The sequence below is a fragment of the Canis lupus genome, chromosome 1, assembly GCF_011100685.1.
Source record: "Canis lupus familiaris isolate Mischka breed German Shepherd chromosome 1, alternate assembly UU_Cfam_GSD_1.0, whole genome shotgun sequence".
NCBI lineage: Eukaryota > Metazoa > Chordata > Mammalia > Carnivora > Canidae > Canis > Canis lupus.
In genome coordinates this window covers 106,181,915-106,207,988 of record NC_049222.1, presented here as the reverse complement: position 1 = coordinate 106,207,988, position 26,074 = coordinate 106,181,915, and the positions used below count along the sequence as shown (strand labels likewise).

The window sequence follows — 26,074 nt, the reverse complement described above, 5'->3', positions numbered from 1 at the left end:
ATTTCGAGATCTAATTCCTCAAATCCCCCCCACCCCTCCAGCTTCCCACCCCCCATCTCAGGCCACAGTTCACACGTCCCCGAGACCCAGGAGTATGGCCACTGAGTTTCTCCCTGCTCAGACCCAACAGCCCTGGTCCCAGTCTCTTCCTCCCTCAGACCCAGGAGTCCAGGCCCCAGCCGCCTCCTCCCTCAGACCCAGAAGTCCAGGCCCCCAACCCCCTCCTCCCTCAGACCCAGGAGTCCAGGCCCCAGCCCCTCCTCCCTCAGATCCAGGAGTCCAGGACCCCAACCCCTCCTCCCTCAGACCCAGGAGTCCAGGCCCCAGCCCCTCCTCCCTCAGATCCAGGAGTCCAGGACCCCAGCCCCTCCTCCCTCAGACCCAGGAGTCCAGGCCCCAGCCCCTCCTCCCTCAGACCCAGGAGTCCAGGCCCCAACCCCTCCTCCCTCAGACCCAGGAGTCCAGGCCCCAGCCCCTCCTCCCTCAGACCCAGCAGGTGGAGCCCTCAGTCTCCTCTTCTCTCTCGGTCTATATTTATGGCCATTTCTTCAGGGGGCCCGCTGGTGTTCCTTAGGACTAAAGGGATATTTAGATAGGGAAATCGGAACATCTGTACACTCCTGGAGCAGCAGGAAAAGTAGATGAGCTGGAGTTAAGGCAGACACTTAACGGACTCAGCCACCCAGGCACCCCTCTGTTGGAATACCTTTATATTTACGGGAAAAGTTACAAAGATAATACAGAGTTCCCATACAATCCTCACCCAGCTCCCCTAATATTATCCTCTTACATTGTTATAGAACCTTTGTTGGACTAAGAAACTAGCACGACTATTTACCAAACTCCAGTCTTTATTTGGAATTTACCAGTTTTCACATTAAAGTCCTTTCTTTTCTGTTTAAGAATCTGTTGCTGGATACCATTTATCGCCACACCTCCCTAGTCTCCTCTCAGTCTTTCCTGGCTTTCACAACCTTATCAATTTTGAGGAATACTAGTTACATTATGAAATAGGAGTCTATTTTCATTAGTAATTTTTTTTTTTTTTTTTAGAATTCTAATAAATTCACTTCGCAGGTGATCAAACTGTGCCTCAGAAGAGTCTAAAAAAGTTGCTTGAGGTCACAGAGCTAGGAAGTGGTACAAGTGGAATTTGAATCCCGGCAGCCTGGCTCAAATCTGTGCTCTTAATGGAGACACAAGTAGTAGCCAGATTTTGTAGGACCTGGTAGGCGGCAGTGAAGACTTTGGGGTTTTTGAGGGGTTGTGCCTATGTTTTTAAATTTTAGAACACTGCGATGACTTCGAACATTTGTAAGCTGAGATGTGACGTAATTTGATTAATGTTTTAAGAAAAGCACTGTGAGGGCACCTGGGTGGCTCAGTGGTTGAGCGTCAGCCTTTGGCTCAGGTCATGATCCCGGGGTACTGGGATCGAGTCCCACACCTGGCTCCCTCTGCCTATGTCCCTGCCTGTCTCTCTGTCTCTCTCTCTCTCTCTTTTTTAAAATACTTATTTATTTATTCATGAGAGACACAGAGAGTGAGAGAGGCAGAGACATAGGCAGAGGGAGAAGCAGGCTCCTTGCAGGAGCCCCACGTGGGACTCGATTCCAGATCCCGGGATCATGATCTGAGCTGAAGGCAGTTGTCCAACTGCTGAGCCACCCAGGAGTCCCTGTGTCTCTCATGAATAAATAAATAAAATCTTTAAAAAAGAAAAGAAAAGGGCAGCCCCGGTGGCACAGCGGTTTAGCGTGCCTGCAGCCTAGGGCGTGATCCTGGAGACCCGGGATGGAGTCCCATGTCAGTCTCCCTGCATGGAGCCTGCTTCTCCCTCTGCCTGTGTCTCTGCCTCTCTCTCTCTGTGTTTCTATGAATAAATAAAATAAAAAATCTTAAAAAAAAATAAAAAAGAAAAGAAAAGCACTGTGTCAGTGGTTTGGAAAACAGGCCCTGGTGGAAGAGCGGTGCTAGAGTGGTCGCAGGAAGTCCAGGGAGGATATTGCTATCCTCCAGGCCAGGGGTGGTGGTGGTGACTCCCAAGGAGAGTGGGGGTAGTGGGGATGGGAAGATGTGAGTGGATTTAGGATGTGTTTTGAAAGAAGAACCATCAGAATTTGCTGCAGGGCTCCCGGGGGTGACTATGAGGATCAAAGATAATGCAAAGTTTTCAGCCAGAGCAGTGTCTCCGAATATGATTTTTTTTTTTTTTAACAGAAGTCCACAACATCCCATTTTAAGGATGGGAAAGCCCAGATACCACCTTTCGCTTTTTGACTTCCTTGGAATCCAGGCCCTGTGCAGGATGATGCTGGTGACTCAGAGATGTCACCTGTCCTCAAAGGGCTTTGTGAAGGGTGGGGGACAGACAGAGAGGGACGGTAACATTCCAGAGTGATCAGAGCCTGGAAACAGGTAAAGGACAATGAGAGCCCCAAATGGGTGGGGATGCTGCCTGAGGGCAAAGGACTGAAGTCTGGTGAAGAGGGGGGCAGGAAAACCTTGTTGCTGCAGGCAAGGGGTGGTTCTCTGGCGGTTTTGTTTTTTGGTTTTAGGGGAGGTAGACTTTGGACTAGGTCTAGACTGAGTGGATATTTGATGTAGAAGAAATGGTGTGAGCAAAGGCCAGGTGGCTGGAACCAAAATATTTTTATCATGAAGCGAGGGCTTTCCTTTCCTGGACAGTGTGATAGGATTCAGGTCTCATCCATCCCTTATGTTGTATCTCAAAGAGGCAGGGCAAGACTATTTTGTGGAAATGGGGCTCAGAAATGACGGTTTGAATCTACTGCTCCGCTACTTAGAAATGCGTAATCTAAAGCAAGCTGCTTAAGCTTTTCGGGTTCCCATTTCTTCGTGACTTGGCGCTTCCTGCTCCATTCCAGCATAACGGAATTGCTCTATTTGCTGTTACTGTTTCCCCTTTATATATATATATATATATATATATATATATATATATATATATATATAATTTATTTATTCATGAGAGTCAGAAAAAGGCAGAGACATAGGCAGAGGGAGAAGCAGGCTCCCTGCAGGGAGCCTGATGGGACTCAATCCCAGAACCCCAGGATCATGACCTGAGCCCAAGGCAGACCCTCAACCACTGAGCCACCGAGGCGCCCCTGTTACTGTTTCTCCTATTTCTGTGATCAGGGTACCACATCAACTTAACCAAGCACCTGGCCCTTTAAGACCCTCCTCCCACACTTGAGAGCCCTTGTAGGCTCTAGCCTCTCTAGGAGAAAAGTCTTTTATTCATCTTCCAAAATTGACAGGCAAGTTCTTTTTTTTTTTTAAGATTTTATTTATTTATTCATGACAGAGAGAGAGAGGCAGAGACACAGGCAGAGGGAGAAGCAGGCTCCACGCAGGGAGCCCGACGTGGGACTCAACCCCAGGTCCCCAAGATCACACCTCAAGCCGAAGGCGGCGCTAAACCGCTGAGCCCCTGGGCCTGCGACAGGCAAGTTCTGAAAGTGACCAATCAACTCCTGAGACGGAGGCAGCAAAACTTCCGATTGGCTTCCGATTCCGTTACGTGTAAGCTCCGCCCCTCCGTGTTACAGATCCCAGCGCGAGAGCGTCATCCTTGGCTCTGATTGGCGAAGGAGCTCGCGCTGCCTTCGAGTCCCCTCCCCGTCGCCGTCAGAGCCGCGAGCCAGCATTCTCCTCTCTGATTGGCTACATTTCTGAGCGCGCCCTCGCCCTCGCTCCCTGATTGGCTGTCGTTTATCGGGACCTTCCCCGGACTCTCTTGAGGCTGCATCTAGGGTTGTCGGTTACCATTGTTACTGTTGTGCGGCACCTGCTGCATCTGGGAGACCCGTCCCAGGGCTAGAGATGACGAGCGAAGCTTGGAGGGGAGACCGGCCTCGGGCTGAGCGGAAGGATCCCTGCAGGGGTCTCCTTGGCCCACCAGGGAGCCCCATTGCCTCACCCCCACCTTAGGATCCTCTTCTTTGCATTGTCCTCCACGTGTCTCGGACAAAATCCCAAGACTGGACCTTAAGGTCCTCCAGCCTACTGGGCTCACGGATTTCCTCAGGTCTCCGCTTCCATCCCCCTCCGCGGGACCCTGGGATGCCTTCGCTTGAGCCTTACCAATTCTTTGAATCCCTCCAACTTGGGGATCCTCCCAAGTGCAGGAAAGGCATCAGGGCCTCTGGGTCTTGGGGGCTCCTCTCACTGCCACCCCTACCTTTACATCCTCCCTGTCCCCAAAGTCCCCCCTACCTCCCTTCCTTGCCTCCCCTTGGAGAATCTCCCCACCTCTGGGGACTCTGACCTCACTGCTTTCTTCCCAGCTGCTTCAAGGCACAGGGGTCACTTTTACACGTTGACCCAAGACTTCTACGTTTTTCCTAACAGAATGCTGCTGACTGAGGAGTGGTTCCCAGCCCACAGGTCAGGATTCCCACACTTGTAAAATTGTAAAAATCAGTCTCTCCCCTTTGGAATTGCCGCTTCCCCCTTTGGGATGTATATATGGGACAATCCTTTCCATTGTCTTTTTTTTTTTTTCATTGTCATTTTTTTTTAAGATCTTATTTATTTATTCATGAGAAACAGAGAGGCAGAGACAGGCAGAGGGAGAAGCAGACTGAGCAGGGAGCCTGATGTGGGAATGGATCCCAGGACCCCAGGATCATGACCTGAGCAGAAGGCAGACAGCTCAACCACTGAACCACCCAGGGGTCTGTGTATTGTCAGCTTTGTTCAGGATTACCTGCATTCAGGGGGTCACCTTCAGAGCTTCCCTACATTTGGAGAGCTCCCACACAGCAATCCCCAACTCAGTGACAGTCCCCTTTAGCCCTCAAAGCAGAACTTTCTGGGTTCAGAGACTGACCCTCAGAGCCTCCCTCAGCCTCAGAAATCCTCCTCCCTCAGCCTCAGAGATCCCCCGACTCCTGGGTTTCCTCTTACTCTCAGAAGACCCAGCACTACCCTCCCCCACCCCCTGCCGTTCTTCTGTCTCCCACACTCACACTCAAGTTGTGGTCCTGGGGTCAAGTCCCACATCAGGCTCCCTATAGGGAGCCTGCTTCTTCCTCTGCCTGTGTCTCTGACTCTCTCTCTTTCTGTGTCTCTCATGAATAAATAAATAAAATCTTTAAAATAAATTAAATAAATAAATAAATAGTGCTCAATCTATTTTGTATTCATATTCTATTAATCCAGCAAAATGAACTCTTTGGTGTACAGTTCCAAGTTTTGACAAATTCGTAGCCATGTAATGACCATCATAATCAAGGCACAGAATACTTCTATTATCCTCCCCAAATTCTCTTGTGCTGCCCCTTTGTTATAATGACTTAAAAAAAACACAAAACAAAAAAAAAAAACCAGCATCTCTTGGAGAATGGTTTGTCCTTATCTAGCAAACTTAGAGGCACAACCCTTTAGACCTGACATTACTACTGCCAGTGGGTTACCTATGCATGGATTAGTTACCCCAAGTTTTTATTTTTTTTTATTTTTTATTTTTTTTTAAATTTTTTTATTTTTATTTTATTTATTTATGATAGTCACAGAGAGAAAGAGAGAGAGGCAGAGACACAGGCAGAGGGAGAAGCAGGCTCCATGCACCGGGAGCCTGATGTGGGATTCGATCCCGGGTCTCCAGGATCGTGCCCTGGGCCAAAGGCAGGCGCCAAACCACTGCGCCACCCAGGGATCCCCTACCCCAAGTTTTTAAAAAGATTTATTTATTTGAGAGAGAGAAAGGATTAAAAAATTAAAAAAAAAAAAAAAAAAAAAAAAAACACGAGCAGGGGGAGAGGCAGAGGAAGAGAGAGAATCCTTGAGCAGACTCACTGCTGAGCAAGGAGCCTGCAGGGTTTGATCCCAGGATTCTGACATCAGGACCTGAGCTGAAATCAAGAGTTGGATGCTTAACCAACTGAGCCACCCGGGTGACCTCTATTCCCCCACATTTTACTGACCAATAAATAATGGCTCAGAGGTTACCCATGTCATATTGGCAAACATGCAAACAAAACCAGCTAGGACCAAAACTATCATTGTAAATCTAGAGCCTTTTTTTCTTTTTTCTTTTTTTTTTAATTTTTATTTATTTATGATAGTCACACACACAGAGAGAGAGAGAGAGAGAGAGAGAGGCAGAGACATAGGCAGAGGGAGAAGCAGACTCCATGCGCCGGGAGCCCGACGTGGGATTCGATCCCAGATCTCCAGGATCACGCCCTGGGCCAAAGGCAGGCGCCAAACTGCTGCGCCACCCAGGGATCCCCAGAGCCTTTTTTTCTTGCATATGCTGCATTCTGGACCAATGATGGTGATGATGATGGTAACGATGATGTCAGAGTGGGAGAAAACAACACATATTTTGAAAACATATAGGTTCTGGATTTCTCTTTCAAGTGCTTTTATCTACCTCAATCTCACAGCAACCCAAATAGATATTAGTCTCATTTTTTAATTTTTTATTTTATTTTTTTATTTTTTATTTATTTATTTTTTATTTATCATAGGCACGCAGTGAGAGAGAGAGAGAGGCAGAGACACAGGCAGAGGGAGAAGCAGGCTCCATGCACCAGGAGCCCGACGTGGGATTTGATCCCGGGTCTCCAGGATCGCGCCCTGGGCCAAAGGCAGGCGCCAAACCGCTGCGCCACCCAGGGATCCCTAGTCTCATTTTTTAGATGAGGACACAAAGGCACAGAGAGGTTAATGACTTGCCCAAGGTCATCGCTAAATGTGTGGCCTTTCTGAGCTGCTCTGGCTACCTTCTTTCTTAGGTTTTATATTCTCTCGGGGCCTTGAGGAAAACGAAGTTTGAGGTGACAAATCAGGTGGAAATCCATCAGTGGAGAATTAGAGCTAGTGATAGCTTCTGGGAAAGCAAGTGGCTCAGAGGGAACAGGAGAGGACACCTGTGATTTAAGGCAAAAAATGGTAGTCCAAGGCTGGCATATGTTGTACAATAGATTTTGTCAGGCCTTTGTTCCTGGCTTTTGTGGGGGAACTTCTAAACCCTTGTGATTTTCTGAGCCATAGAGGTGTCTTTGATATTTATGGTGGGCCCTAAAAGCATACCTAAATTTATGGTTACAGGGCAACTCATGGTGGGCCCCTAGATGGTTCCAAGATGGGGGCTGACCATGCTGGAAAGACCAGCCATGTCATTAGGGCTTTGGGGCTTTGAGCCTTGTGATATCAGCCTGACCCCCTGAGAGGGAAGGACTAGGGTTTGAGTTCAATGTCACGTGTTCAATGATTCAATCCATTGTGGCTACATAAAAACAAAACAAAACAAACCACTAAAACCTCTAGACACCAAGGCTTAGGTGAGCTTCCTGGTGGGTGTCACACATAGACATGCAGAGAAGGCAACGCATCTCAAGGACACAGAAGCTTCACAATTGGGACCCTCTCTGACGTCCCACTGTGCATCTCATTGACTTAGTACAAATTTGTGTCCTTGGGGGCATCCCGGATGACTCCGCAGTTTAGCGCCACCTTCGGTCCAGGGCCTGATCCCGGAGTCCCGGGATTGAGTCCCCATGTCTGGCTCCCTGCATGGAGCCTGCTTCTCCCTCTGCCTGTGTCTCTGCCTCTCTCTTTCTCTCTGTGTCTTTCATGAATAAATAAAGAAAATCTTAAAAAAAAAAAAAAAAAAAGAAAAGAAACAAATTTGTGTTCTTTAGAGCTGTAAGTGTAAAGAGTGCTGAATTTGTGTCCTTTAAATACAGCCATAAGTGTAAAGAGTGCTTTCCTGAGTTCTGTGAGTTGTTAACAAAGAATTATTAAATAGGTGATTATGGGAATCCCTGAATTTATAGCCAGTGGCTCAGAAGCGCTGGTGGTCTGGGGATCTCAAGTTCATGGCTGGTGTCCAAAGAGAGTAGGGGTAGTACATCCTGCACTCTCCATGGTCCAGCATTGTTAGGATTTGTGAGTCAAGTGGATCCCATAGAGCGTAGCTAGGATTAGCTGTCTAGAAAGGAATCTCCCCCAACAGGGCAGCAAGAGGCCATGTGGTGTCTGCAGGTGGTGGGTTGGAAAAAGTGTATGTAAAATAATAGAAACTAGGGACGCCATGGTGGCTCAGCGGTTGAGCATCTGTCTTTGGCTCAGAGCGTGATCCCGGGATCCAGGATCGTGTCCCACATCGGGCTTCATGCATGGAGCCAGCTTCTCCCTCTGCCTGTGTCTCTGCCTCTCTCTGTGTCTCTCATGAATAAATAAATAAATAAATAAATAAGTAAATAAATAAATACAATCTTTAAAAAAATAAAATAATAAATTGTAGGACACCAACCTGGTGTCAAAAAATGGCTCAACGTGCGGAAAACTCAGACCTCTGGTGTCAGAAGTGAAATGTTGTAGCTGGGAAGGGTAAAGGAGAGACATACAGGGTGGGAGAGTGGGGCCAGCACTCTCATGTCAACAGAGGATCTAGGAAACCTCACTGGGCCCACCTGAGTCCTCACACCTTTGCATCATGAGAGAGCCAATCTCTGGATACCTACCAGGCAGGGCACAGCCAAGGTTAGCCAGAGAAGCAGCTTCAGCCAACAAGAGGTCACTGCTGTGGCCAGTTGGGCCAAGAGTTACTTGTCCCCATGCCTGTCTCTCTTCCAGGCCCCCAAACTTTGGAAAGCTAGGGCTTTAAATGGGAATGCAGAAAAAGTGTGTTCAGGACAACTGGTCTCCCTCTCTTCTCTAAGGAGGCAAGTCCCAGCTTGAATCTCCACTGGATAGAGAGGGAATCTGAGGGGACAGTGTAGGATCAGGCTGAGTTTTAATCATTAGAACTGACAGGATGCCTGGGTGGTTCAGTTGGTTAAGTATCTGCCTTGGAGTCGGGTCATGATTTTGGGGTCCTGGGATCAATGGAGCCCCATTCCAGGCTCCCTGCTCAGCCAGGAATCTGCTTCTCCTTCTCCCTCTGTCCCTCCCATCACTTGTACTCTCTCTCTCTCTCTGTCAAATAAATAAATAAAATCTTTTAAAAAGTAATCAGAGGGATGCCTGGGTGGCTCAGCGGTTGCGTGTCTGCCTTTGGCCCAGGGTGTGATCCTGGAGTCATGGGATCAACCCCATATCGGGTTCCCTGTGTGGAGCCTGTTTCTCTCTCTGCCTATGTCTCTGCCTCTCCCTCTGTGTCTCTCATGAATAAATAAATAAAATCTTTGGGAAAAAAAAAAGTAATCGGAACTGGTTGGAAAGTTAGAGTATCTGAGACACCATTAGGAGCCAAGAAAAAAAATGTTTTGACAGAGAACAATTGAGTCAGTGATCAGAAAGGTAGACCTGTTTTTTATTTATACTTCCCGGGGTTGAAAGTTCCCAGGTAATTAGAGGAAGTATCTGGCAATGTGGAAAGTTCACGCTGAGACTTCTGCCTCCAAGCCTGTTATCGCTTTTGTTGTTTTCATTTACACAGCTTTGCATCAGAAATCCCCAATGACACCCTCCCCCACCTCCAAGTCCTGTCATTATTGCAGGAGTCAGGACCTTAACTCACATATTTCAAAATTATTGACCCCTGGTTGAACCTGTTGCCCTAGCAACACACTCTTGGGATTTCCCAGGTGACACAAACTTTGAAGGATGGCTTTCATGGTAGGATTTGTGGGTACAGGGTGGGAAAGCCACTGCAGCATCCTCCCCACTCTCAAGTCTGTTAAAAGGAATTCACGATGTGCAGTGCTCATCCATTCTAGGACCGGTCTGAGTTTGAATTTCACTTCTGCCGGTTCCCCGCGTGGCCTTAGGCAAGACCTCGTCCCTCTCTAAGCCCGTCTCTAACACAGGTGGTTGCATTGGGTGATCCTCATCCTGTCTTCTATTCTTCTGCTCTGTGGATGCTGGCCCCTAGTGGCCAACTTCAGTCCTGGAAGCTAATTATCTTGGGCGGTCCCCAGCAGGTGTTGGAGCACTGAAGAGACCAAGCATGTCTGAGGGGGTCTCCCTACCATATATACCATCAGCCACCCAGTAGCGACCCAACCAGGGCTCGTAGGGTGACTCTGGAGGAAGAATAGAGAGAGCATAGGAGACAGTGAGTACGGCGCTCGCCCTTGCTCTGTTATCTTACTCTCCGAAGCTATTTGCATTCCCCCCTGAAGACTGGAGGACCGGACCGTAATGCAACTAGGCAGGCTTTTACAAGCTGAGAAGATGTAAAATGTTATAGTTGTCATTAAACGAACGTGATATTTGGATCTCAATAGACACATTCTTGATTCTTCTGCATCAAAGAAGAGTACTCCCCCCCCCCGTGTCAAATAAATAAATAAAATCTTTTATTTATTTACTCCCCCCCCCCGTACTTAAATAAAAACACTTAGTGATATACAGATAATCATAGTCAATGTCTGGGTGATGGTTTACAGGTTTTTTTAAAAAAAGATTTTATCTATTTACTTGAAAAAGAGAGCACAAGCGGAGGGGGGGGGGGTAGTGGGCAGAGGGAGAGGGAGAAGCAGACTCCCCACTGAGCAGGAAGCCCGACTCAGGACTTAATCCCAGATCTCAATCCCAGGACTCTGGAATATTGACCTGAGCTGAAGGCAGGCAGGTGCTTAACCAACTGAGCCACCTAAGCACCCCATTCCCTCCTCATTTCTCTCTCCTTCTTCTTCATTATTTGCTGTGTAGTGATCTTGTGATTTGTTAAACTGTCACCAAGAGATCCTTGGTACCACAAAGCTCCAGTCATTTCATTCACAGGAGTGAAGTTTTATAAGTTGTGACTAATAAAAGGAATAAAGTCGTGAGCTGTTCTTCAGTTTTCACATCTGGCCCTATGTCATAAGAATTTTTACATGCTAACTTCTTTGTAATTTTTATATTAGAGAAAAGTCAGAACCTGCCTCTTAGTGGCTCACATGAGGGGGAAAGTTGTGATTGGACATGAGACCTGTCAATCATTTCAGATACAAAGAGAGGAAAGTCAGGACGCCTGGATGGCTCAGTGGTTGAGCATCTGCCTTCTGCTCAAGTCATGATGCCAGGGTCCTGGGATCAAGTCCCACATCAGCTTTGCGCAGGGAGCCTGCTTCTCCCTCTGCCTGTGTCTCTACCTCTCTCTCTGTGTCTCTTATGAATAAATAAATAAAATCTTAAAAAAAAAAAACAAACAAAGAGAGGGGAGTGTGTCACCTCATCTGGGGAGGATGCAGCTGGTCACTGTTGACGATTTGTTTTGTTTTTGTCTTTCTAAGATTATGGTGGTAGGGGTGGGAAGAAGGGGTCTTTACTCCTCAAAAGGATGAACAGAATTAGATAAAGAAATCTTGCCAGTAGCGGCTAAGAAACCAGAGCAAGAATCAGCTCGTTATTATTGACTATTTTCTTAGACAAATTAAGAGGTTTTGTTGAACTCTTTTGGATTAATATCTGTTCTTTCTTAAAGTTCTGAAACTTTTCTGGCTGCCTTATATGAACCAGTTAATCAGAATCTCGCAAGATGGAGACCTCCCCAGTCTTCGGTCAAACATTACCTTAAGAGTTTCTTTCTTTTTTTTTTTTTCAAATTTTATTTATTCATGAGAAACACACACACAGAGGCAGAGACATAGGCAGAGGGAGAAGCAGGCTCCCCGCAGAGAGCCGGATGCAGCGGTCCCTACCTTAAGAGTTTCTCATTAACAGGTGCCCGGGTGGCTCAGTCAGTTCAGGGTCAGCCTGCAGCTCAGGTCATGATCTCAGGGTCCTGGGAGAGAGTCCTGAGTCGGGCTCTCTGCTCACCAGGGACTCTGCTTCTCCCTCTCCCCCTGCTCCTTCCCCTGCTTGTGCTCATTATCTTTTCTCTGACAAACAAATAAACAAAACCTTTTTAAATTTTTTTTTTTTTTTTTATGATAGTCACACAGAGAGAGCAAGAGAGGCAGGGACACAGGCAGAGGGAGAAACAGGCTCCATGCACCGGGAGCCCGACGTGGGACTCGATCCCGAGTCTCCAGGATCGCGCCCTGGGCCAAAGGCAGGCGCTAAACCGCTGCGCCACCCAGGGATCCCACAAAACCTTTTTAAAGAGTTTGTGGGGCAGCCTGGGTGGCTCAGCGGTTTAGCGCCACCTTCAGCCCAGGGTGTGATCCTGGAGACTTGGGATCAAGTCCTGCATCGGGCTCCCGGCATGGAGCCTGCTTCTCCCTCTGCCTGTGTCTCTGCCTGTGTGTGTGTGTGTGTGTGTGTGTGTGTGTGTGTGTGTGTGTGTGTGTGATGAATAAATAAATAAAATCTTTAAAAAAAAAAGAGTTTATGTATTGAGTGGGATAATATAAGCATTAAACAAAGCATGTGGGCTAAGTGCTCAACATACGTTAGTCAATGTTCCAAACATTTCCACAAAGAAATAGCTCTGGAAGTTGAGCGGGGTTTAGCTGAAGTGGGGTTTATCTGCGAACATCCTGTTATTCTCTCACTTGGGACACGAAGCCTCAGGACCTCAGGACCTCAGCCAAACACCTCTGCACAGGCTTGGAAAGCTTTAACATATCCACCACCAACCACCAGCTTCTTCCATTTCATCGATGTTGTAACCTTTTGAAATTATATGGCTTCTCTTCTAAACCTTTCCCTGCTCTTTAGTTCTTTTTTTTTTTTTTTTTTAAGATTTTATTTATTTGAGACACAGTACGAAAGAGAACAGGAATGGGGGAGGGGCGGGGGGGGTGAGCAGACTCCCGGATGAGCAAGAAGCCCGAGTTCAGACTCGGTCCTGGGACCTGAGCCGAAGGCAGATGCTTAAACCTCTGAGCCACACCGGCACTCCTGCTCTTTAGTTCGTGGCCTTGTTCACTCTAAACTTGGTCAGTGACGGGCCTTTTACATTTCAGTCCAGCTAAGTGCCCTGGATTCCCACCTGGGGCTCTGAGTCCTTTCCACTCAAGAGCGCCTCCTTCAGGAGGGATTGCAAAACAGTGAAGAAAGCTGTGATTTTTTTATTTTTTTTTATTTTTTTTTTTAGGTTTTATTTATTTATTCATGATAGAGAGAGAGAGAGGCAGAGACACAGGCAGAGGGAGAAGCAGGCTCCATGCAGGGATCCCGACGCGGGACTCGATCCTGAGACTCCAGGATCGCGCCCTGGGCCAAAGGCAGGCGCTAAACTTCTGAGCTACCCAGGGATCCCCCAAAGCTGTGATTTTAGAGCCAGATGGCCGTTGCTGGGGGTGGATGCACCCCTCATTTCACAGATTTCTCCTGTGTGGCTTTATTTTATTTTATAATTTTTTAAGATTTTATTTGGGATCCCTGGGTGGCTCAGCGGTTAAGTACCTGCCTTCAGCCCAGGGCGTGATCCTGGAGTTTCGGGATCAAGTCCTACATTGGGTTCCCTGTATGGGGCCTGCTTCTCCCTCTGCCTGTGTCTCTGCCTCTCTCTGTGTGTCTCTCATGAATAAATAAATGAAATCTTTAAAAAACAAGATTTCATTTATTTATTCATGAGAGACAGAGAGAGGAAGAGGGAGAAAGCAAGGCTCCATGCAGGGCACCTGACGCGGGACTCGATCCTGAGTCTCCAGGATCACGCCCTGGGCCAAAGGCAGTGCTAAACTGCTGAGCCACCTGGGCTGCCCCCTGTGTGACTTTAAATAAGTTAGTTCACCTCTCTGAGTCTCACATCTCCACAATGGGGATACTCTTCAGGGTTTGTTTTGTTTTGTTTTTTAAAGATTTTATTTATCTATTCATGAGAGACACAGAGAGAAACAGAGAGAAGCAGGCTCCATGCAGGGAGCCGGATGTGGGACTCGATTCCGGGACTCCAGGATCACGTCCTGGGCATAAGGCAGGCTCCAAACTGCTGAGCCTCCCAGGCATCCCCAATGGGGATACTCTTTGATGGCGGAACACAGGATTAGCTGAGGACAAGAAAGTCTGGGGCAGCACATTGACAAGTCCTTGAAACAAGCAAAGGGACATTCTTCTACAGACTCCAGGAGCCTGTAAGTCTACTTTAACATATAAAAACTTCCTTTAGAAATTTCCTTTATCTCTGGGCCCCTGGGTGGCTTAGTGGTTGAGCATCTGCCTTTGACTCTGGTTGTGATCCTGGCATCCTGGGATTGGAGTCTGCATCAGGCTCCCTGCAGGGAGCCTGCTTCTCCCTCTGCCTATGTCTCTCTCTCTCTCTCTCTCTCTCTCTGTTTCTCTCTCTCTCTCTCTCTGTCTGTCATGAATAAATAAATAACATATTTTAAAAAAGAGATTTCCTTTATTTGTAAACCCCCAAGATACATGTTGGCAATCATCCTCCAAGCACATGGCCCACTGATACACATCTAAAGTGTCTCATGACTCAGTTTTATTAGACGGTAATAAGTGACCTTTTCCCAACAATAGCTAGCTCCCTCTGGCCCTGGAAACTTTACTTCCAAAATTCCTTAGACAGTACGCTATCCTCAAACCTCTCCCAACTCCCAGGTATATAATCAGCCACCCCTCACAGGCCTGGGGCAGCCCCTCTTCCTACCCACAGGTCCTGTCCCCGGGCTTTAATAAAACCACCATTTTGCACCAAAGACGTCTCAAGAATTTTTTTCTTGGTCGTCGGCTCCGGACTTCACCTATATTCCAAAATTTCATCATTCTTTACCAGACACCAGTTGTTACTGAAGGAGGTAATTACTAATAATTGGCTTACGATGTGATACATGGTAGGTGCTCAAAAATGTCACTTTCTCCTTCCTTCCCCTTCCTTTCCTCTTATTACACTGCCACTTACACAAGGTGAGTTACCTGAGAAAACTCTCTTTGACCTGCTTTACCCCCATACATATTTTTCAGCATTACCCTTAACCTCTTCTGCTTTACTTTTGTGGGGGTTTTTCCCCCCAGCTCTTCTGGTCTTCCTATTGTATAATTTAAAACGTTTTTTTGGGGGGGAGAGGGGCCTGAATGGCTCAGTCAGTTAAGAATTTGACTCTTGGGGGCACCTAGGTGGCTCAGTGGTTGAGAATCTGCCTTTGGCTCAGGACAAGATCACTGGGTCCTGGGATTGAGTCCCACATCAGGGTCCCTGCAGAGAGCTTGCTTCTCCCTCCACCTTTGTCTCTGACTCTGTGTATCTCTCATGAATAAATAAATAAAGTCTTTAAAAAGGAAGCATCTGATTCTTGATCTCAGCTCAGATCTCATTCTCAGGGTCGTGAGTTCAAGTTCCACGCTGGGCATGGAGCTGGCAAAAAAACACATTCTTTCTTTTTTTAAATGCAAAGATCCCAACATCTATGCTGGGATCCTCAGTTTTCAGCCTGACAAGGAGTAACCATCTCCCAAGAGAGCTTTCTATGAGGCAATTAGGACGGATCTCTGGGGGAGGGAGGAAGGAAAGGGTAACGTTCCTCTCTGAGAAATAGAGCCATCTTTTCTCTTCACCAGCAGGTTGATTCAGAGCACATTGTGAAGTTTGTTTTCTATTCCATTTTGAGAGTATTTCCACCTCCATGCCCCTCATGTGTTTGCTCATCCTTAGATGGGTCAGAGAATGCATTTGCCCCCACCCTCCGTGTTCTAGCCCAGAGAGACCTCACTCTGGGGACTTCCTGTCCTGTCACTCAGCTAGCCTCTTTTTGCAGTGGCTGCTCTTGAGCTCACTCTGAACTTCTGCTTCTGTTCCTCTTCTGTAAAAATAAGTGGCTGAGTTTAAAGATTTAAAGATTCTGCAGACTCTTCCTGGAAACGACCAGACAGCAAATATTTCAGACTCCACTCTGCCTGACTTTGGCTATAGACATACATAAAAGAATGGGCGCGACTGTGCTTCAACAAAGCTTTATTTATGGACACTGAAATTTGAATTTCATATCATTTGCACGTATCACAAAATATTTTTTTTCTTTTGATATCCCCACCAACCACTTATTTTCTTTAAGTTTATTACTATTATTATTATTTTAATAATCTCTGCACTCAACATGGGGCTCGAATTCAGGACAGGGAGATCGAGTCACAAGCTCTTCTGAATGAGGCAGCAGGGTGCCCCTCCCCCAACCATTTAAAGTGTAAAAAAACACTATGCTCAAAAATAGGTAGCAAGCCAGTAGGACTTAACCTCTGAGGTTAGCTTGCTCACCTCACAAAGAGATAGTTTAATTGCCTTTAAAGAGAGAGAGACTGGCTGCTCATTCTCCTCACCCTCTCCATTCTGCTTACCCTGGATCCCCGCCCTGCAGCTCCCGCCCTGGAGACCCTCAATGGAACTTGATGTCTGCGTAATCTGAATAGGTATCCTGGGGCTCCCGGGGCTTCCGCGGCCTGGGGTCTGAGAAGTGGAGGGTGGCATAATGGAGCTCCTCTCGGTTATTTGATTCTGAGGCTTGAGTGAATGATCTGGGTCCTTGGCTAGTGTGGGAAACAAAATGTAGCTCCTTCTGGTTCTTCTTACAGTCCAGGGAACCCGGAGGAGGGGCCTGAGAAGGGCTGCTTGGTTTGGCTTTCCGATTCTGAGCCTGAGGGAAAAACAACCACCTTTCTTTCTTTCTTTCTTTCTTTCTTTCTTTCTTTCTTTCTTTCTTTCTTTCTTTCTTTCTTTCTTTCTTTCTTTCTTTCTTTCTTTTCTTTCTTTCTTCCTTCCTTCCTTCCTTCCTTCCTTCCTTCCTTCCTTCCTTCCTTCCTTCCTTCCTTCCTTCCTTCCTTCCTCCTTCCTTCCTTCCTTCCTTCCTTCCTTCCTTCCTTCCTTCCTTCTGGCAATAAATAATGTCTGTGGTGTAAGCCACCTTTCTGTGGTTCTTTGCTGTGCCAGCCTGAGCAAACAGGCACAGGCAGTTCCATGTCACCACCACCATTCAATATGAGAACTGTTCCATCACCACCAAGCTCCCCTGCTTCCTATTTCTTTAAAGTCCTCATCATCCTCCTGTCTCCAACCCTGGTAACTACCAATCTGTCCTCCATCTCTATAATTTTACCATTTCCAGGGTGTTATAAAGATGGAGTGATGCATATAAGACCATTTGAGATTGGCTTTTTTCCTCCTTTTTTGGTCTCTAAGTTTTTCCAATTGGTAGCTTTTTTTTTTTTTTTTTAAGATTTTTTTTTATTTGGGCAGCCTGGGTGGATCAGTGGTTTAGTGCCACCTTCAGCCCAGGGCATGATCCTGGAGTCTTGGGATGGAGTCCCATATCAGGCTCCCTGCATGGAGCCTGCTTCTCCCTCTGCGTGTGTCTCTTCCTCTCTCTCTCTCTCTCATGAATAAATAAATAAAATCTTTTTTTTAAGATTAACAAAAAAATTTTTTTTAAGATTTATTTATTTATGAGAAACACACACACACAGAGAGAAATAGGCAGAGACACAGGCAGAGGGAGAAGCAGGCTCCATGCAAGGAGCCTGACGTGGGACTCGATCCTGGGCCTCCAGGATCACACCCTGGGCTGCAGGCGGCGCTGAACCACTGAGCCACCGGGGCTGCCCCCCAAAATTTTTTAAAGATTTTATTTATTTATTCATGAGAGACAGAGAGAGAGAGAGAGAGAGAGAGGCAGAGACACAGGCAGAGGGAGAAGCAGGCTTCCTGCGGGGAGCCTGATGCAGGACTCAATCCCAGGACCCCGGGATGACCTGAGCCAAAGTAAGATGCTCAATCCAGGAGCCCCTAACTGGTAGCTTTTTTAAAATGTTTGTTCCTTTTGATTGCTGAGAAGTATCCCATGGGGTTAGATGTACTTGTTTGGACTTTTAAAGAATACCAGGCACAGAGAAGGGGGGGGGTGCAGGGGCGAGGGGCAAGAGTGAAAGCAGGGAGGACACACAGGAAGTGAGGAGGTGCATGGAACTGCAGGAGTTGGGGAAGGTAGTTTGGGTGTATTCTGAAGGGGATTTGCTGATGTGTTGGTTGTGGGGTGGTAGAGAAGAGAAGAGCAAAAGATGACCTCAGGAATTTCAGTTTAGGCAACGGGGCAGATATGGTGCTATTTGTTAAGATGGTCCCAGTGGAAGAGAAGCCTACTCAGTCATAAGTTCTGTCTCAGACAGGCTAAGTCCAAGATGCCCTAGTAGACATCCAAACAGAGATGCTGCCTCAACAGTTGGCTGTGAGTCTAAGATTCAGGGGTGAGCTTGAGAGATGTAAAATTTAGAGTCATCACAGTAAATGTTCTCTCCTGAAAATATCCAGCATTTGTATAGAACACCTAACTAGGTGCCAGGCACTATTCGAAATGTTTTACAGGTACAATAAGCAAGGTGAATACTTAGAATGATCCTAGGTAGAAAAAAAAAGATGAAGAATGATCCTAGGTAATAAATACTACTATTTTCCCCACTTTATAGTTCAGGAAACTAAGACACAGAGAAGTTAAGAGACTTGTCCAAGAACACACAGCGTTAAAACCAGGATTGAACCCAGACAGGCTGGCTTCAGAGCCCTGATCTTAATCACTAAATATAATCTGCTTTTCAGTGATATTAATAATTATCACATCATTAATTATAATTAGTAACACCATCAAGGTGGTAATAATGGGACAGCTGCTCCATTCTGAGTAAGTGTATGTGTTCTAACTCTCAAACCAATTCTCAAAGGAAGCAGGAGGAGAAATGGAGGCTCAGAGGATACAAATGATTTGGTCCAAGTCTCACAAATAGTAGGTGTCAGAATCAGGACTTGAATCCAACACTCATACCTTTTCCACCTTGCCGTCCCTTGGGAAGATGGTTGGGACCATCTTGGGTTGGGACAGGAGAGGGGCCAGGGTAGAAGTCTGAGCAGGAAAAGAACAGGCAGGCAGCATGAGCCACTCACCAGGGGGCCAGAGTTAGGGACCACGTTGATGTAGTCCAGGATCGTGCTTCTCCGTGTGGCCCTGGGCCTTGGAGGGATCCCTGCCTGGTCCGGAGTCCCTGCCTGGGTCTGTTTCTTCCTCAGAATCTTCCTGCCAGGGAAACAACCCACCTGCAAGTACGCCCCAACACCTCCCCTGTCCCCAGCCCCAGATCCCACATGCCATTGCTCTGGCTCCTAACTCACATGACCAGGAGGAGGCAGAGGAAAAGAAAGGTCATGATGCCAGTTCCCAGAAATGTTCCATTGGAGAATGCTTTTGAGACGAGCCCCTTATCTGCACAAGGAAACAGCCATCTCTGAGCCTGTCCCATGGGCCTCACACCCACCGGCCCTTGGGCACTCAGGCTTTCAGCTCCCTTTCCAGAGGTTTTATCTGCAACCCCTCATGTCCAAGTCATGGAGACCCTGCTGCACCTCAGGACCAGGTGACAGGCCTTCCCATTTGGATTTCCCTTCGTATCCCCAGCCACAGGAATTGCTTGTCCTCTGCCAGCTCCTGCTTCAACCACAGGACTCTGGCTCCAGCCCCACTCAGTGTCCACCTCTGGGGGGCACCCACTTGGTCCCCTAACCTGGCAGCAGCAGGACGGCGGCGCTCTGAGCCCCGTGCATATTCCAGGCCTCGCAGCTGAGTCTGAGGCCAGAGCCCAGCGGCCCACGGAGGCTCAGGGAACTGTTGGCCCAGGGCCCCTCAGAGCTGGAGGTGACGGTCAAGGAGGCATTGCTGTGGTTCCGCTCCAGCAGCCCCTCCCCCAGGCGCCAGCGCAGGGTGGGGGCCGGGCGGGCGAGGGAAGAGCAGGTGCACTGCAGCGCCTCGCCCTCCCAGGAGCAGGAGGGGCTGAGCGGCTGCAGGGGGTCTGGGGGAGGGAGGAGAAGGGGTCAGCGGTGCCCCTGCTCCCCAGGCCCTGGGCATCCTGCCCCCAGGGGTCCCCACACTCACAGACCACAGAGAGGTGCAGGGAGACGTGCTGGGAGCCCAGCGAGTTCTGAGCTCGGCAGGTGAGTTCTCCTTCATGCTCCATTTGTATCTGAGGCAGCTCCAGTATCCCAGGGTCTGCAGGCTGCGAAGGGTTCAGAGTCTGTCCCCCTTGGGCCCAGCTCAGCCGGGCTGGGGGGTTGCTGTGGGTGACACAGAGCAGATGCAAGCTTTGGCCCTCCAGGACTGGGAGAGATGTGCCATTCCCGAGGTTTTCCAGGACTAGGGGAGGGAAGAGGCAGGACAGATGGTCAGCTGAGGGCACAGGGACCCCTTTGCATGCCAATATTCCAGATACCGATGCCCCCTGTGTAGTACCAAGTTTCTCTGTTCCCCTTCCTACCTGTCCTATTTTTGTGCAGGACCATCACTTTCAGGTTCTCTGGGGCATCTGAAACAGAGACAGGGTACTGGCTCTAGACTGGCCAGGGGCATCCCTCTGGACAGAGATGGGGGGGCGGGTCGAATCATCCGCTGACAGATTCTCCCCTGAGTGGCCGGAGGGAATAGACTGGTGAGAAGGACTGGTTTCTGTGATTTGGAATTTATAAAATATATTTGGCCTCTGTCCTGTTCCTGGTAGGGAGAGCTCCTAAAACCCTAGGAATGTCCTAAAGGAAGAGACCAAGAAAACTCTCTTGATATGCATAACAAACCCCTTTCCACCACAGCTGGGTTTATGTAAATGAGGGGACTTTTGGAAAGCACCTCAGGTTGGTGGCTGGTTGCCAGGAGAACCAACCTTGTGACCTGAGGCTTGGGGACTTAGACCCCACCCCTGACTTCCATGGTGGGGGAGGCTGGAGGTGGAGTCAGGCCAATCATTTGCTCAATCCTGCCTTTGTATTGAAACCTCCATAAAAACCCGAAAGTATGAGGTTTGGAGAGCTTCCAGGTCGGTGAACAGGTGGAGGTGCAGGGATGAGGGTGTACCCGGAGAGCAGCATGGAAGCTTAGGGCCCCCACACCACACCTGGCCCTACACATCTCTTCCATCTGCTGTTTTTTTTTTCCATAATAACCCGTGATCTAGGAAATAAAATATTCGTGAGTTCAGTGAGCTACTTTATCAAATTAAATCCAAGGAGAGTGTCATGGGAAACTCCAATCTATAGCCAGTTGGTCCACCTGGGCTTGTGACTGGCCTCTGAAGAGGAGGGAGGCTCTTGGACTGAGCCCCTTCACCTGTGGGATCTGACATGTCTCCAGGTAGACAGCATTCAGTGGAGTTGAATTATAGAACACTGGGCTGGCCGTCAGAGAATTGCCAGTCCCCAAAGGCCTGGGGTTCTGAGTGCCTTTAGAGCTCTGGGACCTTGCCTCCAGCCCGGGCCAGCCCCCCTCATCCCTCTCCCTTTCTGGAAACCAGGCCCCCAGCCAGTGGCACTCACACTGCACAGAGAGGTCCAGGGTGCGGCTCTGGGAACCAAGCCTGTTCTCCGCCCGGCAGGTGTAGCAGCCGGAATCCCCAGGCTTTACCCCGTGCAGCACCAGCTGGTGCTGCTCGAGGGTTCCAGGGCCCCGATGGTGGGACCAAGAGAGGATTCTGTCCTCCAAGGCCCAGCTCAGTGTGGCCGGGGGCTGGCTGTCCACAGCACAGAGCAGTCTCAGGAACTGGCCTTTCTCAACCTCTAGATGTGGGCTGTTGCCCTGGGGTTCCAGGGCTGTAGAGACAGAAGCAGCTAGAGGAAGTCTGCAGGGCGGAGCACCGCCTTCCTCCCTCCCTCCCTCCCTCCCTCCCTGCCTCCCTCCCTTCCTCGTCCTCCTGACGCCTGGAGGACCAGCCCCTCCCTCCCAGCCCCGAGGTACCTGGCGTGTTGTCACGGGAAATGCTGATCACCAGGTTTTTGGGAGCATCTGCAACAAGATTGAGATCTGGCTCTGGGGAGGGACGAGGAGTTCCTCACAGTAAGAGAGTGCACCCTCCGGGAAAAGAAAGTATGACTATCCGTGGGACACAAGCCATGGACAAGTGCCAAAGATGCTTGTGGACACGGAGCAGACTGCATCCCCAAGCCCCTCCAGGGCAGAGGCAGCATGGTGGGGCTCAACACTGGCCTCTCGGGACCCACCGCCAGACACATCTGTCCACTTGCACATCCTCTCCGTTCCTGCCTGCGCACCCTGATGCCCCACCATCAGACTCACAGGCAACATTAAGTTGAACGGTTTTCTCTGTGCTCACGCTCTTCCCGGCAAACTCTACACGGCAGGTGAGGTGGGTGCCATGGTCCTGGGGCCTCGGTGTGAGAATAAGCATGGAGAAGTAGGAGGATGTTGGTCTGCTCCTTTGGTCGGAGACGGCGGCCCCCATCCAGGAGAAAGTAGGGGCTGGACATTCCTCAAAGGCCCAGTTAAACACGCAGATGAGGGTCACCTGGCGCCCCGACTCCAGGACCTCTGGGACGAAGACCTCTGGCTTCTGCGTCAGGGCTGAGACAGAGAGAGGGCACGATCCTAGCCCTGGAAGGGGTGACCCCTGGTCTGTTCCCCCACAGACTCCCCTTTCCCAGTGTGGGGAGCGGTGGCGGGAAAGGCAGGGAGGAGGAGAGACCCCACCCCATTGTCCAGCTGGAGCCAGTTCTATACCTGTCACTTGCAGATAGAACTGGTTTCTCAGAAAATTGTATTGCACGTGTCTGCCTCTTTCCACCCGAAAGAAGTACATGGCTGTGTCCTCCACCTGGGCCTCTTTGATGAGCAAGGAACAACTCTGACTCTTGGGATCGCCAATAAGCTGGAATCGATCCGGGGGCACAGTTTGCACCTCTCGATACTGGTTGTTTGTGGCCACCGGCCTTCCGATGGCCGAGTCCGACCCAGCTGTGAACCAGTAGCCAAAAGCTGGGGTATCATCCCTCCAGCCTATCTGGGGGTAGGAGAGGGTACAGGGCACATGCACGCACAGGCCCTCTTGCACCTTCACGACCTTCTGCACTTGCAGTGAGAATCTTGGGTCCTGAGCCTGAGACCCTGAAGGAGACAGAGATTCAAGCTACACCCCCAGCCCAGACCACCCCACCCACCCTGCCTGGGCTCTCCCACCCCACCCCCACCCATCCAGGACCCTGCTGGCCCTGGACCTACTCACCGCCCCACAGCAGGGCCAAGAGTAGCAGCAGGAGCATCTTTGCACTAGGAAGTCCTTGGACCTGCCTTCAGACTGGCTCATTCCCCACACGCTGTGACTGTCAAGGGGCAGAGCAGAAGAGGAAGCACCGCGCAGAGAAGACAGAGGAAGCTGAGCTTCCCGTGATGTGTAAACTGCTCCTGATTCTGGGCTCCACGTGGCAGTCCCTGTCCTCTCCACTCCCCACCCCACCTCATCCACTAGGACTGGGTCTTTCCCTCAGGGGCCTACCTGGTGCTGAGGATTGCAGAGCCGATCCTTCGGGGAGCCAGCTCTGGGGGAGAGCGTGGAGGGCATGTGAGGCCATGGGGTCTGGGCAGGTGGAAGATAGGGGCTCTCCCACTGGGCTGGCCCTGGGTCACTGAGGAAGCAGAAGTGAAAGTGCACAGTGAACCCTTCTTCAGAGAGGTGCCTCTAGGGATGGTGGTTGGTGCAGAGATGGATTCTGGGGGTGGAGGAAGGGCTGGTCTTGAAATTTAGAATGTCCAGCTAAAGTTAACTTTCCTGGGACACCTGGGTGGCTCAGTGGTGGAGAGAGACTGCCTTCAGCTCAGGTCATGATCCTGGAGTCCTGGGATCAAGTTCCACATCCGGCTCCCTGCTGGGAGCCTGCTTCTCCCTCTGCCTGTGTCTCTGGCTCTCTCTGGCTCTCATGAATAAGTAAGTAAAATCTTTAAAAAAAATAATAAAGTTGACTTTCTTTCTCTATTTTTTATAAGGTTTTATTTATGAGAGAGAGAGCACGAGAGAGAGAGAGAGAGAGAGAGAGAGAGAGGACTCGAGAATGAGAAAGGGGAAAGGGCAGAGGGAGAGGGAGAAGCAGACTCTCTCGTTGAGCAGGGAACCTGATGTGGGACTCGATTCCAGGATCCTGGGATCATGACCTGAGCCTAAGGCAGACACTAAACCGATGGAGCCACTCAAGCGCCCCTGAAGTTGACTTTCAATTAAACAATGAATTTTTTTTTCTTTTTCTTCCTTTTTTTTTAACATGAATTTTTTTTAACGAAATATGTCCCAAATATTGCAATGGGACATTCTTGTATTAAAATTATTTGTTGTGGGGCGCCTGGGTGGTTCAGTTGGTTAAGCACCTGACTCTTGCTTTCAGCTCAGGTCATGGTCCCTGGGTCCTGGGATGGAGCCCCGATGAAGGCAGGCTCCCCACTGAGTAGGGAGCCTGCTTCCCCTCTCTCTCCCACTCTGCTTTTTTCCCCTCCCTGCTCCTGCACACTATCTCTCTCTCAAATAAATAAATAAAGCTTTATTATTTTTTTAAATATAGCTTTAAAAAATCAAAATTATTTGTTGTTCATATCTGAAATTCAAATTTAACTAGATGCCTTGTGTTTTTGTTTGCTAAATCTGGTAACCCTAGGCTGGTCTCTGTCCCATCCCTCCATCCTGGCTGGTGGGCTCACTGATCCCCTGGTCCACCAGAGGCTCCCACCCCCAAGACCTCAGTCCTCCTCTCAGGCTCCCCTTCTTCTGCCCTAAGATTGGATGCACTTACTTGTAATACTCGTTCTGAAAAGAACACCTGCTCTCACAGGTAAGGGGGATATGGAGCAAGTGGGATAAACTCCCAGATGTCCTCCTCACCCAGCCCTTCCCCTTGAGATGACCTTGGCCACATAGAGACAAGGGTTCCAACCACTGAACCTGGGGGTGGCAGGTATCATGCTGCACACTGGGGACACAGGCAAATCAGACACAGTGTCTGACCTCAAGGGGATCCAATTTGGTAAACGAAGCTTCTTCTGAGAATCAGAAAAGCACTGAAGTGCTCATAACCACTCCCCCTACCCCCTCATCCCTGCCGATGCTGGGACAGATGTTCATGCAGAAGCCAGGAGAGGTCTCCTGGAGGAGGTGACATGTGGCTGCCTCTGTCCTTGCTCTCATGTTCACTGTACTCATGCGCTCAGGTGGCTATAACAAAGCACCACAGACTAAATGGCTTAAACAACAGAAAAATTATCCTTCATCCTTCTGAAGTCTGGGAGCCCAAGATCAAAGTGTTAGCATGGTTGGTTTCTTCTCAAGCCTCTCGCCTTGGGGGTATAGACACCATCCTCTTGCTGTGTCTTCATGGGGTGGCCCCTCTGTGTATGTCTGTGTCCTGATCTTCTACTTCTCCCCCTTCTCCTTCTTCAAGTGGGCTAACGCCCAGTGTGGAACCTAACGCGGTGTTTGAACTCATGACCCTGAGATCAAGACCTGAGCTGAGATCAAGAGTTGGACAAATAACTGACTGAGCCACCCAGAGGCCCCCTCTGATGTCTTCTTAGGAGGACACCAGTCCTACTGTATTTGAGCTTGCTCTATGATCTCATTTTAACGGAATTACCCCTTTAAAGGTCCTATTTCCAAATATAGTAGCAATCATAGATCCTGGGGTTAAGACTTTAACATATGGGGACTCCTGGGTGGCTCAGTGGTTGAGTATCCGTCTTTGGCTTGGGGTGTGATCCCGGAATCATAGAATTGAATCCCACATCGGGCTCCCTGCATGGAGCCTGCTTCTCCCTCTGCCTATGTCTCTGCCTCTCTCTCTGTGACTCTCATGATTTAAATAAATAAAATCTTAAAAAAGAAAAAGACTTCAACATATGACCAGGGCAGGGGGCACAATTCAGTCAGTCCATAATATCTGTTTTGGCGCTCTGATCCAGGTCCCTGCTCCCCAACCTGGGCTTTATCAGGGGAGACCCAGGATCCCTTCTCCCAGGGAGCCTCCTGTCCAGGGGTTACAACGCAAGCTCAGAGAGGAAGGGCCTCCCACGGAGAAGAGGGAGAGGGAGGGAAGGATGCCCCAGTCCTCATATGGGCTTATTCTGATTGTGCTACTGACAATTCCCTGATTTTCTTTCTTTCTTTTTCTTTCTTTCTTTCTTTCTTTCTTTCTTTCTTTCTTTCTTATTTTCTTTTCTTTCTTTTTCTTCTTTTTCTCTTTCTTTCTTTCTTTCTTTCTTAATTTCTTTCTTATTTTCTTTCTTTCTTTCTTTCTTTCTTCTTTCTTTCTTTCTTGATTTTATTTCTTTATTCATGAGAGACAGAGAGAGAGGCAGAGACATAGGCAGAGGGAGAAGCAGCCTCCCTGATGGGAGCCTGATGTGGGACTCCATCCCAGGACCCCTGGATCACAACCTGAGCCAAAGGCAGACGCTCAGCCACTGAGCTACCCAGGTGC

The 26,074-nt window shown here is 49.0% G+C and overlaps 1 protein-coding gene across 5 annotated transcripts in view; it reads right to left on the bottom strand.

The window, feature by feature from the left end:
- Positions 1 to 9,274: 9,274 nt before the first annotated feature.
- LOC484343 (sialic acid-binding Ig-like lectin 10) overlaps positions 9,275 to 26,074 on the bottom strand; it is a 48,730-nt gene continuing 31,930 nt past the window's right edge. Inside the window, exons 1-12 of one of the 5 annotated variants that reach the window (XM_038528000.1) lie at positions 23,113 to 23,264; positions 22,843 to 22,939; positions 22,341 to 22,724; positions 21,900 to 22,184; positions 21,561 to 21,608; positions 21,143 to 21,415; positions 20,095 to 20,142; positions 19,716 to 19,973; positions 19,348 to 19,632; positions 18,959 to 19,049; positions 18,734 to 18,863; positions 9,275 to 10,007 (exon numbers count right to left, since the gene is read on the bottom strand). In XM_038528000.1, coding sequence (XP_038383928.1) covers positions 9,879 to 10,007; positions 18,734 to 18,863; positions 18,959 to 19,049; positions 19,348 to 19,632; positions 19,716 to 19,973; positions 20,095 to 20,142; positions 21,143 to 21,415; positions 21,561 to 21,608; positions 21,900 to 22,184; positions 22,341 to 22,724; positions 22,843 to 22,879 — 1,968 coding nt within the window. In that variant the 5' untranslated portion in view covers positions 22,880 to 22,939; positions 23,113 to 23,264 and the 3' untranslated portion in view covers positions 9,275 to 9,878. Of the gene's footprint in view, positions 10,008 to 15,213; positions 16,440 to 18,733; positions 18,864 to 18,958; positions 19,050 to 19,347; positions 19,633 to 19,715; positions 19,974 to 20,094; positions 20,143 to 21,142; positions 21,416 to 21,560; positions 21,609 to 21,899; positions 22,185 to 22,340; positions 22,725 to 22,842; positions 22,940 to 23,112; positions 23,265 to 26,074 lie in introns of those variants that run through there. The other 4 variants (XM_038527998.1, XM_038527999.1, XM_038528001.1 and 1 more) reach the window with 4 other exon arrangements.